The sequence below is a fragment of the Neopsephotus bourkii genome, unplaced genomic scaffold (genome assembly GCF_033783945.1).
Source record: "Neopsephotus bourkii isolate Nb327-2 ecotype Australia unplaced genomic scaffold, CSIRO-AGI_Nbou_v1 NB_74, whole genome shotgun sequence".
NCBI classification, from domain to species: domain Eukaryota; kingdom Metazoa; phylum Chordata; class Aves; order Psittaciformes; family Psittacidae; genus Neopsephotus; species Neopsephotus bourkii.
In genome coordinates, this window is record NW_026900591.1 from 192,775 (window position 1) to 212,520 (window position 19,746).

The following is a 19,746-nucleotide window of genomic DNA, read 5'->3' on the forward strand; positions in this document are numbered from 1 at the left end:
TGCTCTTAAATTCTGGGGGCACATGCCTTATTCTGACCAGTAAGTGGTTCCTGTCCTGCTGTCTTTAAGCATTAGGTTGTGCTTAAGAAAAAAGCCTTTGAGCTGCTGGGGAAAACAACTGTATATTTTTAAGGAAATGCATTTTTTTTTCATTTATTTTTTTTTATATGTGTGCATGTTTTTCCTTTGTTCTTTATATGGCCTTACGCTAGCTTCCAGTGACATAATCTATTGATTTTTGGTTAAAACCCCATTCTCCCTCTGTATAGCTGTGAAAGAAAGATAATAGTCCTATTTACCAGCTTCTCAGCGTGGCACTTTGGTTCTCAGTATAAGGCTATACTGGACATGCACATTTTACCACTGCCTAATGGCCTGGCAACAAGCTGGATTCAAGTTCAGCTTCTCAAAATCACTACTATCATGGATCTTTGTGGAGATCATACTTCTTATGGGGACGATCAGAGTCTAAGTGGGATTTCCTGGGTGGGAAGTAGAAATTCTGGTGTGTGAAGACTTCTGTTTTTTCCAGAAGAGGACCAAATTGAGCAAATTCTTTGATGTCTTGGAAAAATAATAAACACCACGTGTACATTTTATAGCCTATTTGCAGATTTGGAGAGCAGCTCTACACTGGCTTATGCTCAACATGTGTTTATATTGATCTCATGTTTTCATGATATCTGTACTTCAAATGAAGATTGAGTCTGTAGAGTTTAAGGCTGTAACAGAGAATTAATCCCACAGTTGGGAAACAGTGGAGTAGCTGAAGTGGGCTCAAGGCATAATTAGAAATTATGAAAGAATTGTGGGATAATTGCCTATTGGCCAAGTATTTTTTCATTGCTTTGTAGTTTGATGACTCACAACCACCAAACAGGTGCTCGCTACGTGTTTCAGTGGATAGGCTTTGCAGTGAGAGCTAGGTACTCGAATGCAGTACGATCATTAAGTATTTCATGCTTGGGGGGTTTCCACGCAGTTTAAGCTGTTAGTGGAAAACTGAGGTATTAAATTACTCTAGAAATAATACTCTAGAACTTTTTCTGAATAGATTTTAATTTCCAGAATATACCACAGAATCTGTGCCTTTTGGCAGTGAAATAATTTTACATCTGTGATTTTTCTGAACCACTCTATGCTAACCAATAACTGTAAGGCAAAAGGCTAGGTATTGATTCTTCTAACTATTTAAAAGAAACGAAACTTCCCCGTTTAGGCTAATGGTTACAATGCATATCATGTAATTGCATATGTTGTAAAAGCATATGAAATTTTTGTGGGTAATTGTGTGAAAGCGTGCAGAGAAACTCCCTTTAGCAGCTAAGGTTATAGAACCATTTGTATTTTCCATAAATTGCTCATAGTTGTAGCATATGCCATCTAAGTAATTGCTGTATGCAGGAGTTAAGACTTGATTTTCTCAGTTCATTTCTAGCTGCTTCTGAACGCAGGGGTTTTTTAGTCCTTATTGACCAATCCGAAGTGGACTATTTCCACAAGTTGTACTCCTCCCTCATAGATTGGTCCTTGAGTCGTAAAGTTCTTTATACTGAATGTGGTGCAGTGGGGTAATCAGAATCTTGTCATGTGCAGAAACACAAGCCAAATAATATATTCTGTTTTGTTAAATAGCTGGAAAATGCAGTTTTGAAAATGCCTGTGTATAGAAGCATCAGAAATCTGTAATACAGACATTGTTTTGAGATTTGTACATTTGGGTTGGGTTTTGGGGCGGAGGTTTGGGGTTGGTTTTTTTTCATAACTGCACAATGAAATGAAAGCAATGAATGCTATAATTTTGCTTTTTCTAAAGTCTAAAGACTCTATTGCTTTTCAGTACATTTCCTTAAAAGAGAATTGATAAGGACATTAAAATCTTAGATTTTTCAAAGAAAACTCAAATTCATAGGTTAAAACAAAATTTCACAGTATTGGACAAGCAGTTTGTACTTCTTAACTGCATTACTCGTAAGGTTCATAACTCAAATGTGTGCTCATGCGTCTATGCACACAATACACACGTTTCGTTGCATGCCAGTGGGTAGCATGTGAATTTTAGAAAAACGTATTTATATGCTTGGGTTTAGCACTTGAAAGATGGGAGCATATGGAGTCATTTCTTCAAATGGAAGTGTGTTCGAAATTCTGAGATCTCTCTATCTTCTAGAAGTGACTTTATTAAAAGTTTTAAGTTCTCATTTGGACCCTTTACAGTAGTGTGCTGATGGGACTTCTGGAAACTTGGATAGTGTTTGTTTTCTCAAAACTTATTAGTAAAAAAGGATAAAGAAGTGCCTAGTTAAAAATCATTATAAGAATGTACTGATATTTGTGGGGAAAAATGTATGTTTTACTTTTTTATGTTTGTTTTATAACAGTTAACGTTGTCCTTTTAAAATGGTGTTTGTGTTGAACAATATGCATTAACGTATTTCAAACGAAGCTCATATATTGTCTGCTATGAAAATCTATTTATAGATTTATAAAATCTGGTATTGGTGGAAGCCTTCAGATTGGTGACCACAAATATCTGAAGTTCTGGTGGTGCTGTTATGTATCACACTTCTTTTTTTTTTTTAACAACTCTTTTGGGTATTATGAATCATTCTGAGTTTTACTGAGCATCTGACTTTGAGTTTAGCATGTCAGAAAGAGCAGAATTATCAGAAGTGTCTTTAAATTATCGTTTGCCCATATTCAAAATAGATGTTATAGTGTAGCTATCAAATCCACTCCAACCCTGTTTCTCCAGAGAAAAATGCCAGAGAACCCATGGGGAGAGTACAAGGGGATTGGTTGCTGAGGGATTTTGAAGAACTCGCTCCAGAGCTTGTGATTGAATTCTGTTCAATGCAAAACGTAAAACAAGCTATTAGTAATTGCTATTTTCACTTTATTAAACTCAACTAAAGGATGTGTTTTGTTGAAATAATTTTTATTTTATTACTACATTTTGATTTGTGTAATTGTTTGTCCCTTTTTTGTTACATTTTTTTTTTCCATAGCCATTCTTTGCCCCATATCTTTACATGCCAAGGTATTACCCTGGCAGTTCTCATCTCATCTCACGTCCACCACTAAAAACGAGTTTGTCCAGAGATCAGAGCAATGGCCTAGTAAGTATTTTGAAGGATAATTCAAATACTAACCTAGACAATAAATATAGTGAGTAATGAAAATGAAGGTTATTAATGGTGATTCACTATTACACAAGTACATGCTCTGTATTATAAATATTTTAAACGAAGGTGTTATTAACATGTAACCTAAAATGTATTTTGTTTTAACTTTAGAAATTCCTCACAGAGGAAAGCCGATTTTGACATCTCAGTGTCAGTATTAGAGGAGTATGACCTGTAGTACTGGCAGGAAAATGTTTTGATGAAAATGCCAACTGTACTATAGTAAATAAATTGATATGGTGCAATATTGTAATTTTATCTTCAATTTTTTTAATAATAGAAATGCTGTAACATCCAGAGATAATAAAATGACATCCTTTAATGTTGGAAAGAATACTAGAAATTGGGAGGCCAAAGTAGAAAGCTAAAATGAATGTTTTAAATATTTAAGTAAAACAAAATACATTTTAGTGAAAATATATTTTAAGTATGCATCAGTTGTGGCTTGGTTTTGCAAGTACATGTAATTCAGCTTTACCAGTTGAAAAGGAAAAATGAGCAGACTTTTCTAGCTTCCTATAAAATAATAAAATTCCTATTTAACAGTATTTATTCTACTAACAGATGGCTGTTCAGATGGAATTAAGAGATGAGGAAAGCTAAAAAAGTAAAAGCCTCACTTGTCGATCACTTTAATTCTAGGATATTGATACAATGAGCAAAGCTATTTAAAAGGTGGTAGAATGTTTAATCACTTGAAGAAAACAAATGTTTCTGTTGAATTATGTATTTCAAGATCATTCTCATTTAACGTTTGCTTCATATTTTTTGTTGAGCCCTTGATCATTTTACCCAAACCATGATATTTTGTTGTTGTTAGGATGTTATCAAGGAGGATGCTGATGAGGGGCTTCCTTCTCCCACAGACCCCTCAATGGTAAATGAGTAGTCATGTGGTGTGGAAATTTTCGCATCTCATTGCTTTTTCAGCAGTAATGAGTCTGCATTAATCGTAACTGCAGTTCACTAACACTGCATCAGTGGCTTTGGTGGGCAAATAGAGTAGTTGAAAACTAATGTAGTTCATGAATGAATTTAAGAGCTAATATTTCACTTATGTATATTTTTCTTTGTAGATTTCCCCTTACCTTTCTCAGTAGCTGTGGTGGAGCTTTCAGTAAACAGAGTGTTGTGGTAGCTAGAGTGAAGAATGACAGCTGGTCATTTAGCGCTTAGATTTTAGAAGTATCTATGTTTTCTCTGCTTTAGTCAACTGATCCCTACTTCTGGTGACATAAAGCTATTGCAGTTAACACACTATAAAGCAACTCTCAATAAAAAGAAAAATAAAACTGCCAGTTACAGGCTCATTCTTGAGTCAGAATGCTAGCATCTACCTTTTCCATAACTTGCTTTTGGTTTATCCTAAGGATTTACAGAAAGATGTCATCTTTACGGGTATCTGTTTGAACTCTAATTGTGGGAATTGGTGGAAAATCATGCTGTGTTACCAAAACAAAGAGGTTAATATCATTGCCTTTATTTCTCTAATAGTTGCTGCCAATAGATGTTGGCAAGAGGTGTAGTTTGATCTTGGCTATTTTTTTTTTTTCAAATAAACCATTGCACAAAAGTCTTTCCATTGTTGTGCTGTGGAAAAAAAAACAACCCAACAACCCCCCCACCCCCCCACCCCAAATTCCAAAGCTGTGTTTAACTGCATATAGCTGTCATTGAGCAGCCACATATGGGTGCTGCAATGGAAAATGTACCGTGAAGTTCTTTCTCCCAAGTCATTAGCTGCCTCGTGTGAAGGGATGACTTTGGAGTCATTTTTTCTTGTAGTACATTTTTGGAGATGCTGATGCCTCCCTTGTGTTTGATTCATTATCTCAGTATCCCATTATCTTTGCAGTCCTTTGCAGCTTGTCAGTGAGGAAAAAGTAACTACTTCCTGAGAAAGTCGTAGAATGATGACTAAAGTATAATAGTGAGTGTGAGAAGGGACACAAGCTTGGAAGAGTGGGATTTAGTCTCAGGGCAAACTAGTAAATGAGCTCTGCCAGCAGACCTGCACCTGGTTGCTCTTCTTCTTGCTGCTCTGTGTGTATATCTTAAGCATACATAGGCTGCGGTTTCAAAGGGCAATTTAAAAGGCTCATGTAAGTTACGTAGCCTACTGGCTGTAGGTAAGAACATACAGGATTTAGAATATTAAAAAGAAACTTTGTTTGAAATAATGGAGAATTTTATTAGATTTGTTTTTTAGATTAATTTATACTACAGTCAATCTGTGAAGCACAGCACATCAGATCATACACTTTTCCAAGACTTAGCAATATTTAACCTACAGTGTAAATCTAAGCTTTGCATTTTTTGAAATCTCTTGGGTAGCTGTCAAGAACATTGTTATTAAGGGTGTGGTATTCTGTGTGCCTGGCAGGATGCCTCATCAGGGTTTCATCTGTCTAAAACCACTTCTTTTGTAGACTTTATTGAAATATCTGTGACAAGAAGCAGTATCATATTCAGTTAGGACCTTTCATTCTCCACAGGTGATGGGCACAGTAATTGTATCCAGCTATTTAGGTAGCTCTTAATTGATGGGTCATTGCTACTGTATAAATGATACAGCTTTTATTTATTAAATGGATTGGGGCATGCAAAGTACTGAAATAAACTAAAAAGCTGTACAAAGTAGTTAATGAACACCAAGATGTGTAATTGGTTTGGTGATTGAAAACAAGAGGAGCGTGTAGAATCAAAACTGTCTGTCATTCAAAGCTGGCAAGGAGCCAAAAGTGTTACAATTTTAGTTGTGTGTAAAATAGAGAATAATTATTATTTTGAATATTTACGTATTACAGGGCAGAACACCAGTTTTGTCAGGAGTATCAGTTTTTTTTATACAGCTTGTCATTGCTAATCACTGCATGAGCTGACAGAGCTGTGTCAAGGATGTTACATGATCTAGTTAAGGCCCTATGTTCTTGTCAGTCTGATATTGGAGTTGACCGAGTCCTGAAGTTTCAGACCTTAATCATTAGTCTTGTAAAATCAGCATAAGTGAAGGCTAGCTTAGTGGAAATCAGAAATATTTTGTGAGCAGTCATCCTGTATCAAGAATATGACTTACACCACCTTCTATATTTGGATTCTGTTGCTGATGTTAAGACTTGTCTGTCTTAGACTGTAGTTTACTGCTCTTTACTGAATGGAACAAAACATAAATGTCAAGGTTCTGCACCTGGGTCAGGGCAATCCCAAGCACAACTGCAGCCTGGGAGGAGAATGGATTGAGAGCAGCCCTGAGGAGAAGGATGTGGGGGTGTTGATTGATGAGTAGCTCAACGTAAGCCAGCAGTGTGTGCTTGCAGCCCAGAAAGCCAACTGTATGCTGCATCAAAAGCAGTGTGGCCAGCAGGTTGAGAGAGGTGATTTTCCCTCTTTATTCCTCTGTCCTGAGATCCCACCTGTAGTGCTATATTCAGCTCTGGAGCCCCTAACACAGGAGGGACATGGACTTACTTGAGCAAGTCCAGAGGAGGGCCACAAAGATGATCAGAGGGATGGAGTACCTGTCCTGTGAAGACAGGCTGGGAGTGCTGGGGTTCTTCAGCCTGGGGAAGAGGAGGCCCAAGACATTAGAGCAGTTTTCCAGTACTTTAAGGGGGCCTACAAGAAATCTGGAGAGGGGCTTTTTACAAGGGTATGTAGTGATAGGACAAGGGGGAATAGCTTTAAACTGAGAGTAGGCTTGATTAGACATTTCAGGGTATTGTCTGAAGTTGCTAACAAAAACTGAATTGACTTAATATGTTGGCCTTTGCACATCTGTGATGGAGACAAACATTCATTTCTGCTGGCTTTACTATAAAAATCATTATTTCTGACAGGAACTGCAGAAACTTCTAGAGTGCTCTTCTGAAGAGTTTATCATTGGATTGTAGCGTTATCAATATATGTTCATAGTGCTCCCTATTATGTTAGAAATTAGACTAACATTAGCAGTGAGTATCTGTCATAAACCTAATTGTGTGCTTTAGTTTGCATTGTTAATTATGACTTGTTAGGATGCAGCTTGTTGCAATATAATTACTTGGTTTAAATATTTTTTTTCATACTGCACTGAATATAAAATACCTTAAGATGTAGTATGTGTGCTTTGAATGAGAACTGACATGGCCCAGAGCATGTAGCCTAGACACACATACAGTACTCATTTAAGAAAGTGGAAGTGCTTCTCAGAAATTTGAGCATGAATGAGAATGTGTGGCATGGGAGTTTTCTTGTGTGGATTTTCCAGGTGCTTTTATGTAGTGTCTTTGTGCTTTGAATATTTGCTCTTGAAAGAAGTACTTTTTCAGTTCCGGGTAGAAAATGGAGGAGTGGGGGGATTTGCCTTTTTTTTTTTTTTTTTTTTTCCCCCCAGGGTTTGACATGGATTAAGTTTTCAAAGTTATTTGAGGTCCATTGGTGGTACAATGTGACCTTGAAATAGAATGTTTGGTTAAAAGCAGGATTTTCCATCAGAAGCATAATGTAAAACTTTTATGCAAGCAAAATACATTGTGTTGTTTTCTTACAAGTACAAAATGGAGTAGTCTGCTCATAGGTAAATAGTATCTGTATAGCATATACTCAATGTATCATCTGAAGGTCTATCTTATATGTTTCATTATGTTATGAAAATATACTGTTTATGCCCTAACACTGATTTCCTCTGTTTACTTCAAAGTACGTCATCTGTATTTTCAACCTTTCTGCTGTCACTTTAAGCTGTTGTTTTCCTTTCATTCTGTTTTGTCCTTTTCTCGAAGCTGTGTAAGTCTGGGTTAAACAGACAGGTACAGCCACTTTCTGTGAATTGTCATTCCCTTATTTCAGAGTCATTTTGGAAGCTATCATACTGGCGCTTCATGCTGGGCTGTCTGTAAACTAATGCTCATTACTAGCCTTGAGGTTTGTTTTGACAAGCTGCTTTTAGCTTTTGCATGGCAAATACTTTTCAGACTAATGTTCTCTAAGCATCTTTAACAAAACCACTACGGCTGGAAAATGTGTCAGTTTAAGTACAGTTTTAATTCACTTACATGATGACAATATCCCTAAAGCTATTACATTACTTATTCTTCAGAGAATGCTTTTTATAAAGAATGATTTGGATTAATGTGCATCTATTTCAAACAGTTCACACTAACAAAAATAGTCTAAATATTTTAGTGCTTTTCTGTTTCTTTTTTAATACACAGAAAGCAAAGTTTCTAAACTAACTCTAAATGCATGCAGAAAGAATGATTTGTTCTTCACTGGTAAAAAATATTCTGATCTGAAGGAAAGCTGTTAAATTACAAATGTTTAAAACTTTTAATTTATTTGTAGATACCTGATAGATACTGTATTTAATAGATTCAGAGAACTAAGGGAATTGCTTGCACACATTGCTTAGGGCTCATTTATTTTAGTAGTGCCACAGTGTAATTTTAGCTATAATGATTTCTTTTATTTCAATTGATAAGCTTCCTTTCACAAAATAATTAAGATTTGAATTAACTTAATAACTTTTCTTTATTGATGTATTATCTAACTCATACCAATAGTAAATAGTGTGTCTATGGGGAATTAATACACAAAGCTGGTATTCTGAAGAAAAACTCAGGTTTTGGTTTTTTTGAGGAAAAATACAAATGTGTATTAAAAAAGTATACGGTAAATAGCTCCTGGGCGAAGCTTCATTCTGTCATCTTCATTTAATGGTTGGCTTGTATCTTTAAGATGATAAAGATTTTACCTGTACTAAAAATCAGACCAGATTAAGACCTACATTTCCTCCTTTAGATGCTTAATATGATAACTAGTTAGATATTGCAGGCACCTAACATTGCAGAATCTGCAACTGTCTTGTCCTCAGGAGTACCAAGCCCCTAAGTTAGATGCCTAGACTGCAGTGGCATCATAATGCTTAATTTTTCTGCAATAATTTAGGGGGACTGCCTACCCAGAAAATGTTTGTCTAGTATCCAGTTGGCATCAAATAAAAATGTAGATGGTCAGAGGAACAAAGATGAGTTCCCCAGTTCTTTTTTCAGGCAAGTGTGCAAAGGCTTGGAGTCCCCACAACTTCTTGTTATGTTCTAGAATGAAGTTGGTAGTTCACCAGTTTTGAGCCTGTTATAAGCACATCTGGCAGAAAAATGATGAGGACTTACATATAATAACATCTAAATTTTGAAACTCAGAATAGCTAAGGTGGGGAGCATGCCTGCCTCCCCAGATCAGGTATCTCTGATAACAGTAACTTAGAAATAACTTTGAGGCTAAATGGTAGTAGATAGTGAGGTTTTGGATTTGCTGTCTTGGAAGTAATACTTGACTAAATTCTTCTTAAATATCGTGGCTTAGGAAACTCAGATATAGTTAATGCTATTCTGTGTGATAATCCTTGGTTTTCATAAACAATATATTTGGATCTATTCATTTATATTCTGAAAGATTAAATAACTATGAAGTAATTAAATAAATTAAAAAAAAAGAAAAGGTATTGTGACTAAACCAGTGTTCATTGGTGATTTCAGGAGTATATACAACTTAATTCTGGATAGTCAAAATGCACTTTTACATCCCAGGGTTTATGCATGTGACTGATGAGTTCTGAAGCTTTAGAAGCTCTTTTGCATCCTCCTAAAATGAGCTTTGTTTGGTGCATGGCCTACAGTGCTGAAACCCAAACTTCACTTTCGCAAAAAAACAGGGTGCCACTGTCCTTCCAGGAGGAGGGCATACAAATATTTCATAGCTGAAAGAAATGGTTCTGATTTTGCTTTTAGGAATTTGGAATCACTAGCATAACTGTTTAGAGCTTTGCACTTTGCTCCTACTTAATGCACAGGTCCCCATCCAGGAAGAATTGGGTGTTTTGAGAACATACTGTCTTAGTATACTTACTGCCTACTGATGCATTTGTTTTGCTGTCTCCAAAATTCCCAGAAGATGGCAACATTAAGAGGACAACTTCTGTGTTACAGATCTGAGTTGTGAATAATTTCTACCTCGATCTTGCCAAAGTTTGAGATATATGAAGCATCCTTATAGCATCTTAGAGGGCAGTGGCGGTGCTGCTCTGTGTTTCTGTACTGTGGTACACAGCTCTTTGGCTGATCTTGCATAAATGGAACTAAAGGAACCTCTGGAAAATGGAGGTTGCTAAAATTACCCAGTGAATCCAAGTAACTGAGAAATTATGGTTTAGGTCATCTCTGATTCTAAACCAGGAGTTTTTAAGACAGGAAAATTGAAAATGTGTCTGCATTATTAAAACAAACAAACCTAAAAGCAAACCACCAAAACCCAAACTAAATACTAAAATCAGGAGGAAACTGATTAAAAGTGCACTTGAAATTGATTAACCCTTACTTAATATTTCTGATTCTGATTTTTATGCTGCTTTTCTTAAATAATACTGAGAGAGTTATTTTCTCAGGCAGGACCCAGGATGCTGTGTTTTTTTCTCATATAAATACCTATAAATAAATGTTTGCCAGTGTATAGGTAGTTTGGTAGTAATAAAAAATGCCTGTGCATTCTTATTCTCATCCCTTTATTTTAAAATGTAGTTGAACACAGCTTGATTTGTGTTAGTGTATATTGTGAAATTCTGGGTGTGATTTGAACAAATCTCACGTGCACGTTTTCTCACTTATTACAGGGAGCAGGCACAGGGTCGACCGCAGGAGTATCGCACGTGGCTCTGAGCACAATGAGTGTGGAAGCTGTGTGTGAGAAGCTAAAGCAGATAGATGGTCTGGACCAAAGCATGTTACCTCAGTACTCTGCAACTATTAAAAAGGTATTAGCTGAATTTCGTTGATGTGTTTAGTACCTAAACATTGAGATAAACATGGAAATATTTAGTTGCCTCTTTTCTTGAAAATACTTATTTAAACACGTCAGATGTCAAAACAGCATCCTAACTTCTACACATGCTGAGTTTGGAGGACAACTTAATACAGGCATATATTTTTTCAGAGCAAATGCTCTCTCTCAAGGAGGAAAACCAGAAATATAAGTGCTGATGAGACTTTATTGTAAGAAAAGAAGCAAGAAAACAGTTTCAAAATTGCCATGTTAAATAGGGTTGCAAATATGTTCTGTATCCAGGTAGCAACATCTTTTTCCCCATGAGAAATTTGCACATCTCTTAAATGAGTATTGAAGTTGTTCCGTTTATCTCTTACCACATTTTTCTGCTGCTGCATTTTTCAGAAACATTAACACTGAATCATTTCTGTGTTTATTGCTTTTTTCACTATTCTTTGTGCTTCTTTCACAAAGAAAGAAGGGAAAAATACGAAGGTTGTCATTAGTGAGTGTTTTTGCTGAGCTTGCTTTATCCTGGTACCCATCATATCTTAAAAAATACAGGGAGGCTGTTGATTCAAAGATTAAGAGACAGGTTTATCATAGGAAAAAGCTTCAGTGATATCGCTTAAAGTAAGAAGTAGGATGTCAGATTGCAGCTCATTAAGTATAGCTGCAAAAAAATCCCGTTGCTTTGGTGGCCCTAGAGCACTAAAAGAGTGTGCTCATCAGTTATCTCTAATGAGATGTCTCTTATTTATATTTTTACATTTCTTACTACAAGATCATGTGAAAAGGAAGAATGAAAATGGCTCAGCCTGGTCTTGTTCCTGGTTTGATTAAGACTGTCTGCTGAGATACGGGAGCAAAACCACTGAGATCTATCAGACTTAGCAGAGCTTTCAGCTTGGGTCTTCCATTTTGTGGCTACTGTCCTAAGACACAGTTCCTCTTTTACCTTCTGTCCGTCCACTGATGCATAGTATAAAGAGAAACACTTATCATTTTTACGTAATGAAAAGGGGTTCTGTATTGAATCTAGTACTGTTGGAAGTTGAGCACTATATAAACATGCCTGACATAAATGGTGTTTAGGCACTTCCGTGTTGATCTCTAAATGATGATAAAAGTCTAGTCTTCTATCCCCAGGTATCCCTGGTGATGGGAGGATTGTAAGCCTGCATTTATGCAGGGTGTGAACTTGATGGGAAGTAGTACTTGATCTTTGATGCCTCAAGCCAGGGGTCAGATGGTACCTGGGACATAACTGTGTTATTACCTTCAGATACTTGGGTGTTTGCAGTCCATTTGTCTTCTGAGTCTGGGTAAATGTAAGCAGATGAATGTGGTTTATTGTCTGTGAAAATTTCTGCCACTGATATGTTATTTCCATATGTCTGTTTATAGAATACAATTGCATTGCTTTTCGTGTACACATTTGTGATGGGTCTAATGTTTTCATGGCATATAAGTTCTTCTTGTCTATCGGCAATCATGGATAAACATTCTTTTATAAAAGCATGTATTATATAGGATTGGACTAAAGAGTGATGTTGGGGAATTTCACTAGTAGTGCCCATCAGTATATCCAATTTTAATTACGTTTTTAGTCTGTTACTGCCACACCATAATTCTTGTTTCAGTAATTTACATTATTTAGTTTTATTGTTTTAGGCAAATATAAATGGCCGTGTCTTGGCTCAGTGCAACATTGAGGAACTGAAAAAAGAGATGAATATGAATTTTGGTGACTGGCACCTGTTCAGGAGCATGGTAAGACTTTCTCTTCAGTAATCAGGTCATTATCAATTAGTCTTTTTCATTATGAACCTTAACTTCTCTCCCCCACCCCTACCTGTTTCTTTCTTGTTATCATCATCTTGAAGGTGATAAGTATTATCTTAAAACATGCATGCATTTATTATTTTGTTACCTTATCTTTTTTCTTGAGCACTTTAATGAAGAACTGGTTGCCTATGGATTTGCATCTTAATTGATTGTGAACTCTGCAATTTTGCCTGCTCTTTCTGTAAGATCTGTTTTTTCCTGTATGAGTTCCCTTTTCCCTTCAATTATCCTGTTTTAGTGAAATTGTCAGAACTTGATTATCTTTGAAGCCTCTGTCCTTCTGTTAAAAGTTAGTCAGGGAGTTCAAAGTATATCAGTGTGAGGAAGAGGACAGCCAGGCAGGTGAGGTGCATGGCACACAATTGCTTAAGCATGATTTTTAGGGAAACTAAAGCTAAATGTCAAGCCAATGAGATAAATGTACAATATTCAATAGACACGTATTTTATAATGTGAGAATGCTGCATTGCATGCTATTATTGAAGCATATATAGATACCTAATTCCCCCCATTTCTATTCCCTCAGTCTGAGAGTACAGTGAGGGTTATCATCACAGTGAACTGTGTTTTCTCTTAAGTATTTTTAGTATATTGTCAGTTTTCTGTCTGAAAATAACAGTATGTCTCTCAAGTGCTAAATCAGTCTTGAAAACACTGAAAATGTCCAGATGAGATTTATTTGTTAGATTCAGGCTGATTAAGCTATAAACCAGAAGTATTTAGGTTTGTTTTTAAATTTGTAATTAATTACTTTGTTTTACGAGAAATTGTTTTCTTTTAAGAGTCTGGGCAGTAATAAAAATAATATGTAAATATTAAGATGTGATTTGCAGTAGACAAAGAATGCACTAGAGCTGTGAATGGACTTTTTTCTTCACAGTTTTCTGTGGTCACAATCACATATGCAAGTATACTTTTACAGTTGTGAATTCCTTTTTCCTATTTTTAATAGAATTCTTCTTTAAGAGTTTTGAGAACTTCAATTTATATAAATTATTGTCTCTTTCTGTGTTAAGATAGTTGAAATGAGAAATTCGGAAAACCAGGCTGTTCAGGAAGATCCTCGTGGAACAACTGATCATATTAGCACTACGATTCCTCATAGTGAACTTACTCGTCGTCCTGGGCATAATACTGAGTTGCCTCACACTGACCTTACGGGTCTTTCTGGTCAAGCTCCCTACACGCTTAACTTCAGCTTTGAAGAACTCAATACAATTGGTCTTGATGAAGCTCCTACACGGCACAGTAACTTAAGTTGGCAGGTATTCAGTAGAGAAATGTATTTTGTTTGCTAAACTGTGTGGTAAAGGGTTTTTTCCAGTCTTGGATACAGACAGGTCAAGAAGTAAGTCTGTTGTGACAGTTCAGGTACTTTCAGTTCTCAGTCTTGGCAAAGACCTGTTTGCAGAGATGTAAGCTCTAATCACACTCCAAGTCAATGTATTTAGCCTTTGCCATCTGAAAACTGTTTATCTGTTCCAGTAATCACTCTTCAAGAGAAATAAATCAAAACTCTCATCTTTTCTCATCTATCTCAGGCTGATGTTCTGCAAGATTTCTGCTTAGCATAGCATTTGGACTTCGTGTATGAAATATTTTAGCTATGTCCTAGCCAGATGTTATGCTATTCAGAGGATTACAGATACATTTATTAGGTCTTTTTTTTTAAACAGACAACTACAACCATGACATCAGAGTCTTGTCCTGTCAGTGCAGTATCTGTTCATAGACTCTAGAGCTGGCATCCTTCCCTAATTACAGTTTGTGACATTGGTTATGGTCAGTTTTCTTCTGTATCTCATGAAATCACCCAAAGTACGTAATTTTCTTTTGTCCTTTTTAAGAAATCCAGACAAATGAGCTGGTATCTAAATAGAGATTACAATAAAGAATTAAGAAACAAAACAAAAAGCCAAATCTAAACATTTGGCAGCTTTTTAATCTCTGGAACTCTAAATTAGAAAATCATGAAGGTGCATCAAAATAGGAAAATATCCCAAATTGCTAGCTATAGGTGATATTTTTAATATTCAGAATTCAGAGGTAGATTTCTAACCCAGATACCCCTGTGGATGTCATGCACGCTTGTGTGTGTGTGTGTGTGTGTGTGTGTGTGTGTGTGATTACCCTTACTGCCTGTTTCCAGCAACATATCAATGTATGTTTTTCCAAACCAAAGTGGCATGATTCACATTTGTTATGTCATTTTGTGTCAAAAGCACAGAAGGACATCAAAGAAAATATATTTTAAAACACTCTTTAAAATGAAAATTTAAATAAAGAGTGCTTCTGATGTCCATATAATTATCTGAAGTTGAATCAGAAGAATTAGAAAGGTAGTTTCTCCTTAAGAAAACATGAGAATTCACCTGCTGGAATTTTTGAAGTTGATACTGATAAAAAAGAATATTGCTGCTTCTCTGTTGTGGTGAGTTGACCCTGGTTGGATGCCAGGTGCCCACCAAAGCTATCACTCTCCTCTTCAGCTAGAGAGGGGAGAAAAGATGTAATGAAAAGCTTGTGAGTCAGGATAAGGACACGGGGAGATCATTCACCAGATACTGTCATGGGCAAAACAGACTGCACTTGGGAAAATTAGCTTAATACCAATCAAATCACGGTAGTATAATGAGAAATAAAACCAAATTTTAAAAACCTCTTCCCTTCTTCTTCGGCTTAACTTTACTCCAGAGTTCTCTGCCCCCTCCCCTGAGTGGCACAGGGAGACAGGGAATGAAGGCTGTGGTTAGTTGATTACATGTTGCCTCTGTTCCTCCCCCTCCTCAGTGAAGAACTCCTCACACTCTTCCCTCTTGTGCACTGCAGAGTTGAGCAGGTTTCCTAAAGCACTTCCTGCTTAAGTCAATGCATCAGCTTCAACGCATGGGGCACCGCAGTTCTTCGGTAGTGAGCATCGCCATTATATGTGTGACATGAAGCTGTATGTTCATCCACTGTCTACTCCTTTACTTTGTTCACCTAGACCTTGATTCTAGTACTTAATAGATGGCTTAGATCCTATGCCTATGAAGTTCTCTATGTGCATACTAAAAGAGAGCATACTTGGGTGCAAAGAGAAATATGTTTGTCTGAGAACTGATTTTTTCTGAAACCAGCTATATGCAATGGAATATTGCCAGGATATATTGAAGTACGTAGGATAGAGATCTTTTAAAAATGTGTTTGAGAGATGCTCAGCATTTAGATGAAGTATTTCTGTCTTTAATAAAAAAATGCTAATTTTGTAATGCGTTAGAAAAGCCCGTCTTGACATACAAACTCAATTGTTATAATTATATACTCAAGAGAGTTAGCCTAAAATGCACTGGATAAAATGCTTGTTTCGTGGGAATCTTCCTTTATAAGGACCAACAATAAGAATACTTTGTAAGTTTAGTGAATGTGTGTGTGATTGCGTATATATGATTATAGTAAGCATATTTTAATTATAGCATTCACAATTTCACTTGCATAATCTATTCACAGCAACAGAAAAAAAAATAAACACATACTTAATGCATTGAATTATTTAATTTAAAATATATCAGTAAAAATAAATAATTCCTTTAACTGTTATCTCTCTTCTTTCTTTCTTTTTTTCCAGTCACAAACTCGCAGAACTCCAAGTCTTTCAAGTCTTAACTCTCAAGATTCTAGTATCGAAATATCAAAGCTTACTGACAAGGTACAGGCAGAATATCGAGATGCATATAGAGAGTATATTGCTCAAATGTCCCAGTTAGAAGGAGGTGCTAATTCTACTACAGTAAGTGGTAGATCCTCCCCTCATAGTTCAAGTGCTTTCTATATGGGGCAGAGTACATCAGGAGGTTCCTTGCATTCCAGTACAGAACAGGATAAAGGAAAAGACAGTGAACAGAAACAAGATGATGGAAGAAAGTCCTTCTTGCTGAAGAGGAATGATGTTGTTGATTACAGTACTTCAGGTGTTTCTACTACTGATGCGTCTCCTTTGGATCCTATTACTGAAGAAGATGAAAAATCTGACCAGTCTGGTTCCAAGCTTCTCCCAGGAAAGAAGTCTTCGGAAAGAACAAGTATTTTCCAGGCTGCAGATTTAAAGCTCAAAGGAGGTACTCTTCGGTATCAGAAACTTCCAAGTGATGAAGATGAGTCGGGAACTGAGGAATCAGATAATACTCCACTTCTTAAGGAAGGTAAGGATAAGAAGACAGATGGCAAAATTGAAAAGCAGCCCAAATCTCCAGAACATGGATCTGAACCTATTAGAACCTTCATCAAAGCAAAGGAGTATTTAACAGATGCCCTTTTGGATAAAAAAGATTCGTCTGATTCTGGTGTAAGATCCAACGAAAGTTCTCCAAATCATTCCCTCCATAATGAAGTAGCAGATGATTCACAGCTTGAAAAGGCAAATCTCATTGAGCTTGAAGATGACAGTCACAGTGGAAAGAGAGGAATTCCACACAGCCTTAGTGGCCTTCAAGATCCAGCTGTGGTTCGCATGTCTATTTGCTCAGAAGATAAAAAAAGTCCTTCTGAAAGCAGTTTAATTGCAAGTAGCCCAGAAGAGAACTGGCCAGCTTGCCAGAAAGCCTTTAATTTAAATAGAACCCCTAGTACAGTAACCTTAAATAATAACAGTGCTCCAAACAATCGAGCTAATCAAAATTTTGAAGAAATGCAAGGTATCAGAGATTCACCTCAAATTGTCCTGCACCCTGGCTCAGGTTCCAGTTCAACTGCAGTTCACAATGAGAACCTGAAGAGTGTTGCTCACAAGCGAAGCCAGCGTTCAAGTTATACCAGGCTTTCAAAAGATTCGTCAGAGCTCCACACTGTTACAGCCTCAGAAGGGGCTGGTTTTGGAGAGGAAAGAGAGAGTATCCTGTAAAAAGCAGCCAGGTTAAACTAGAGTGTGCGCATGAGTTGTAGCTTGCTATGAATTCTTTGTCAGTGTGTGGTTACATTAAGCTTTGTAGTTTAAGCTTTCAATATTGTAATACAAGTTCTAGATTATTTTCGGTTATTTTCTTGGAGAGAAGAAGGAATTTTTACAAGCAGCAAATTACTTCAGGCCTTCCCCACATATAAAAGCAGTACTTGTCAGCATGGAAAACTAGTTCTTTAAGATACAGTGCAAAGGTTTGCTCAGGGGGAGATGTTACAAAAGTATGGTTTGCTTATTAAAATTATTATGTGGTTTTACTTTTCTGTTGGGATATGTGTTACTTATCCCTTCTAAACATTCCAGTTAAGTCTGCATACTTGCAAGTAAAGTTAAACTTATTTACTGTTTGATATGAGAGATGCCAGCAGATGAAATACCACAACCTGTGACACCCTTATCAAACTTCGCATTAATTAGTGGATTAATATGTGCAACATATATCATATATGTTGAAATTTGAGTGCTAAGGTACCCGTTTGGCTATACGTATGCTTTTACACCCTGTATGTTCAGTAATCGCTGTTGATTTTGTGGACTTTTGGGTAGAGTCGTGATAAGGTTTGTAAGGAGCATTGTCTTGATGTGTCATTGGAATTGGCAGTTATTTATAGGGTGATGCCTTATCACTGATTTAGTGGATCCATTATTTATTATAGGTACATAAGTTTATAGTCACTGGTCTAAATAGGTGCAAGCAACTGAGCTACATTAGCATATTGTAAGGATAAAGTATGAATGATGTCTGAACTTACGGACTATCCGTTGCTATGCATGATCTTTCCTTGGTACAGTGTTTTATCATTTGGTTAGGGAAATAAAAGTAAGTAGTTTGCCATTTTAAAAAATAGCATATACTTTTGGAATCTCATCAGAGCTTTGTGCCAGCTTCTTTATTTCTCAAGTACAGTGTTTGAAGATATTTTATGTCATTTAAGAAATGTACCTGAATGTTATTGTAGCAACTTGTATGGTCCAGTGAAATCTGCATGTTTTTGAGGAAGAATTGTTCAAACTAGGCTCTGGTAGTACAAAGAGAATAAAAAAATAAATTGGCATGCTGGGTTTGTGTCCAGGTTTCTATTTATTGCAGTATTTTGTTTCTTCACTTGATAAAAATGTTACATCCATGTTGTTTTGGTTAAAGTACTTCACAGATTTAATTTAAAAGAATGCATTAAACCAATATTGTTATTAATACAGTACCAAATAAGCATCAAATATAAAAATACATTTGATAAATGGAATTGTCAAAGCAGACATTTCTAAAGGAAGTGCTGTGAGCTGCAGAGATGTGGCCGTCTCCTGCTAGTCCAAAGCAGTGATCCTGCTGTTTGTGGCAGTTAACATGTGCTGGTGGTTCTGCACAGCTTTGTCTCTGTCCTAGTGCATCTCCAACCAGATGTCTCCAGCCGGGACCGTGTGGTTATGGCCTTTGTTATCCAAATCAAGAGGATACTTCCCTATGCCAGAATCAACAGAGAAAATCTGGCTATATCTGTGCTCTTTATTTTTTCATTCCGTGGATGTCTCATACTTAACAGGCCTGGAGACGTGATCTGTACGTTTTTGGGTTCTGCTAAATTGGTGCGTTATTTGATTGAATTAAAATGTGCTCATCAGAGTATTACAGAAGTACTAGAAACTTAATGTGCACATACCTTTATAAATTAGAAAGATTGTTAATTTAACCAAAAAAACACCCAAACCAAAATAGGTGGGTGTGTAGCTTCATGGTATTTTCCTGAATCTTTGGGAACAGGGTTTGGGATTTTTTGTTTCTTTGTTAGGTTCTTCCTATTAAGAAAAAGAAAAAAATACATCATGCATTCTGGAATTTTTGAGATGTAAAAGCTTTTTACTGAAAGATACAAACATTGTTTGAGAAGAGAGGACAAGAAGTGTAAACTTCATATAGACAAATGCACAGTATTGATGAAAGATACCAGTTATTTCAAATCATTTTGTCTGGTCAAGTCCTCA

General features: G+C 36.4%; 1 protein-coding gene across 6 annotated transcripts in view; it reads left to right on the forward strand.

The window, feature by feature from the left end:
- The window catches only part of KIDINS220 (kinase D interacting substrate 220), a 77,517-nt gene extending 58,691 nt beyond the window's left edge, over positions 1–18,826 (forward strand). The window contains exons 25-31 of one of the 6 annotated variants that reach the window (XM_061354610.1): positions 3,009–3,119; positions 4,006–4,062; positions 7,946–7,972; positions 10,831–10,971; positions 12,657–12,755; positions 13,847–14,095; positions 16,438–18,826. In XM_061354610.1, coding sequence (XP_061210594.1) covers positions 3,009–3,119; positions 4,006–4,062; positions 7,946–7,972; positions 10,831–10,971; positions 12,657–12,755; positions 13,847–14,095; positions 16,438–17,709 — 1,956 coding nt within the window. In that variant the 3' untranslated portion in view covers positions 17,710–18,826. The remainder of the gene's footprint in view (positions 1–3,008; positions 3,120–4,005; positions 4,063–7,945; positions 7,973–10,830; positions 10,972–12,656; positions 12,756–13,846; positions 14,096–16,437) is intronic. The other 5 variants (XM_061354618.1, XM_061354628.1, XM_061354635.1 and 2 more) reach the window with 5 other exon arrangements.
- The last annotated feature ends 920 nt before the right edge of the window (positions 18,827–19,746 follow it).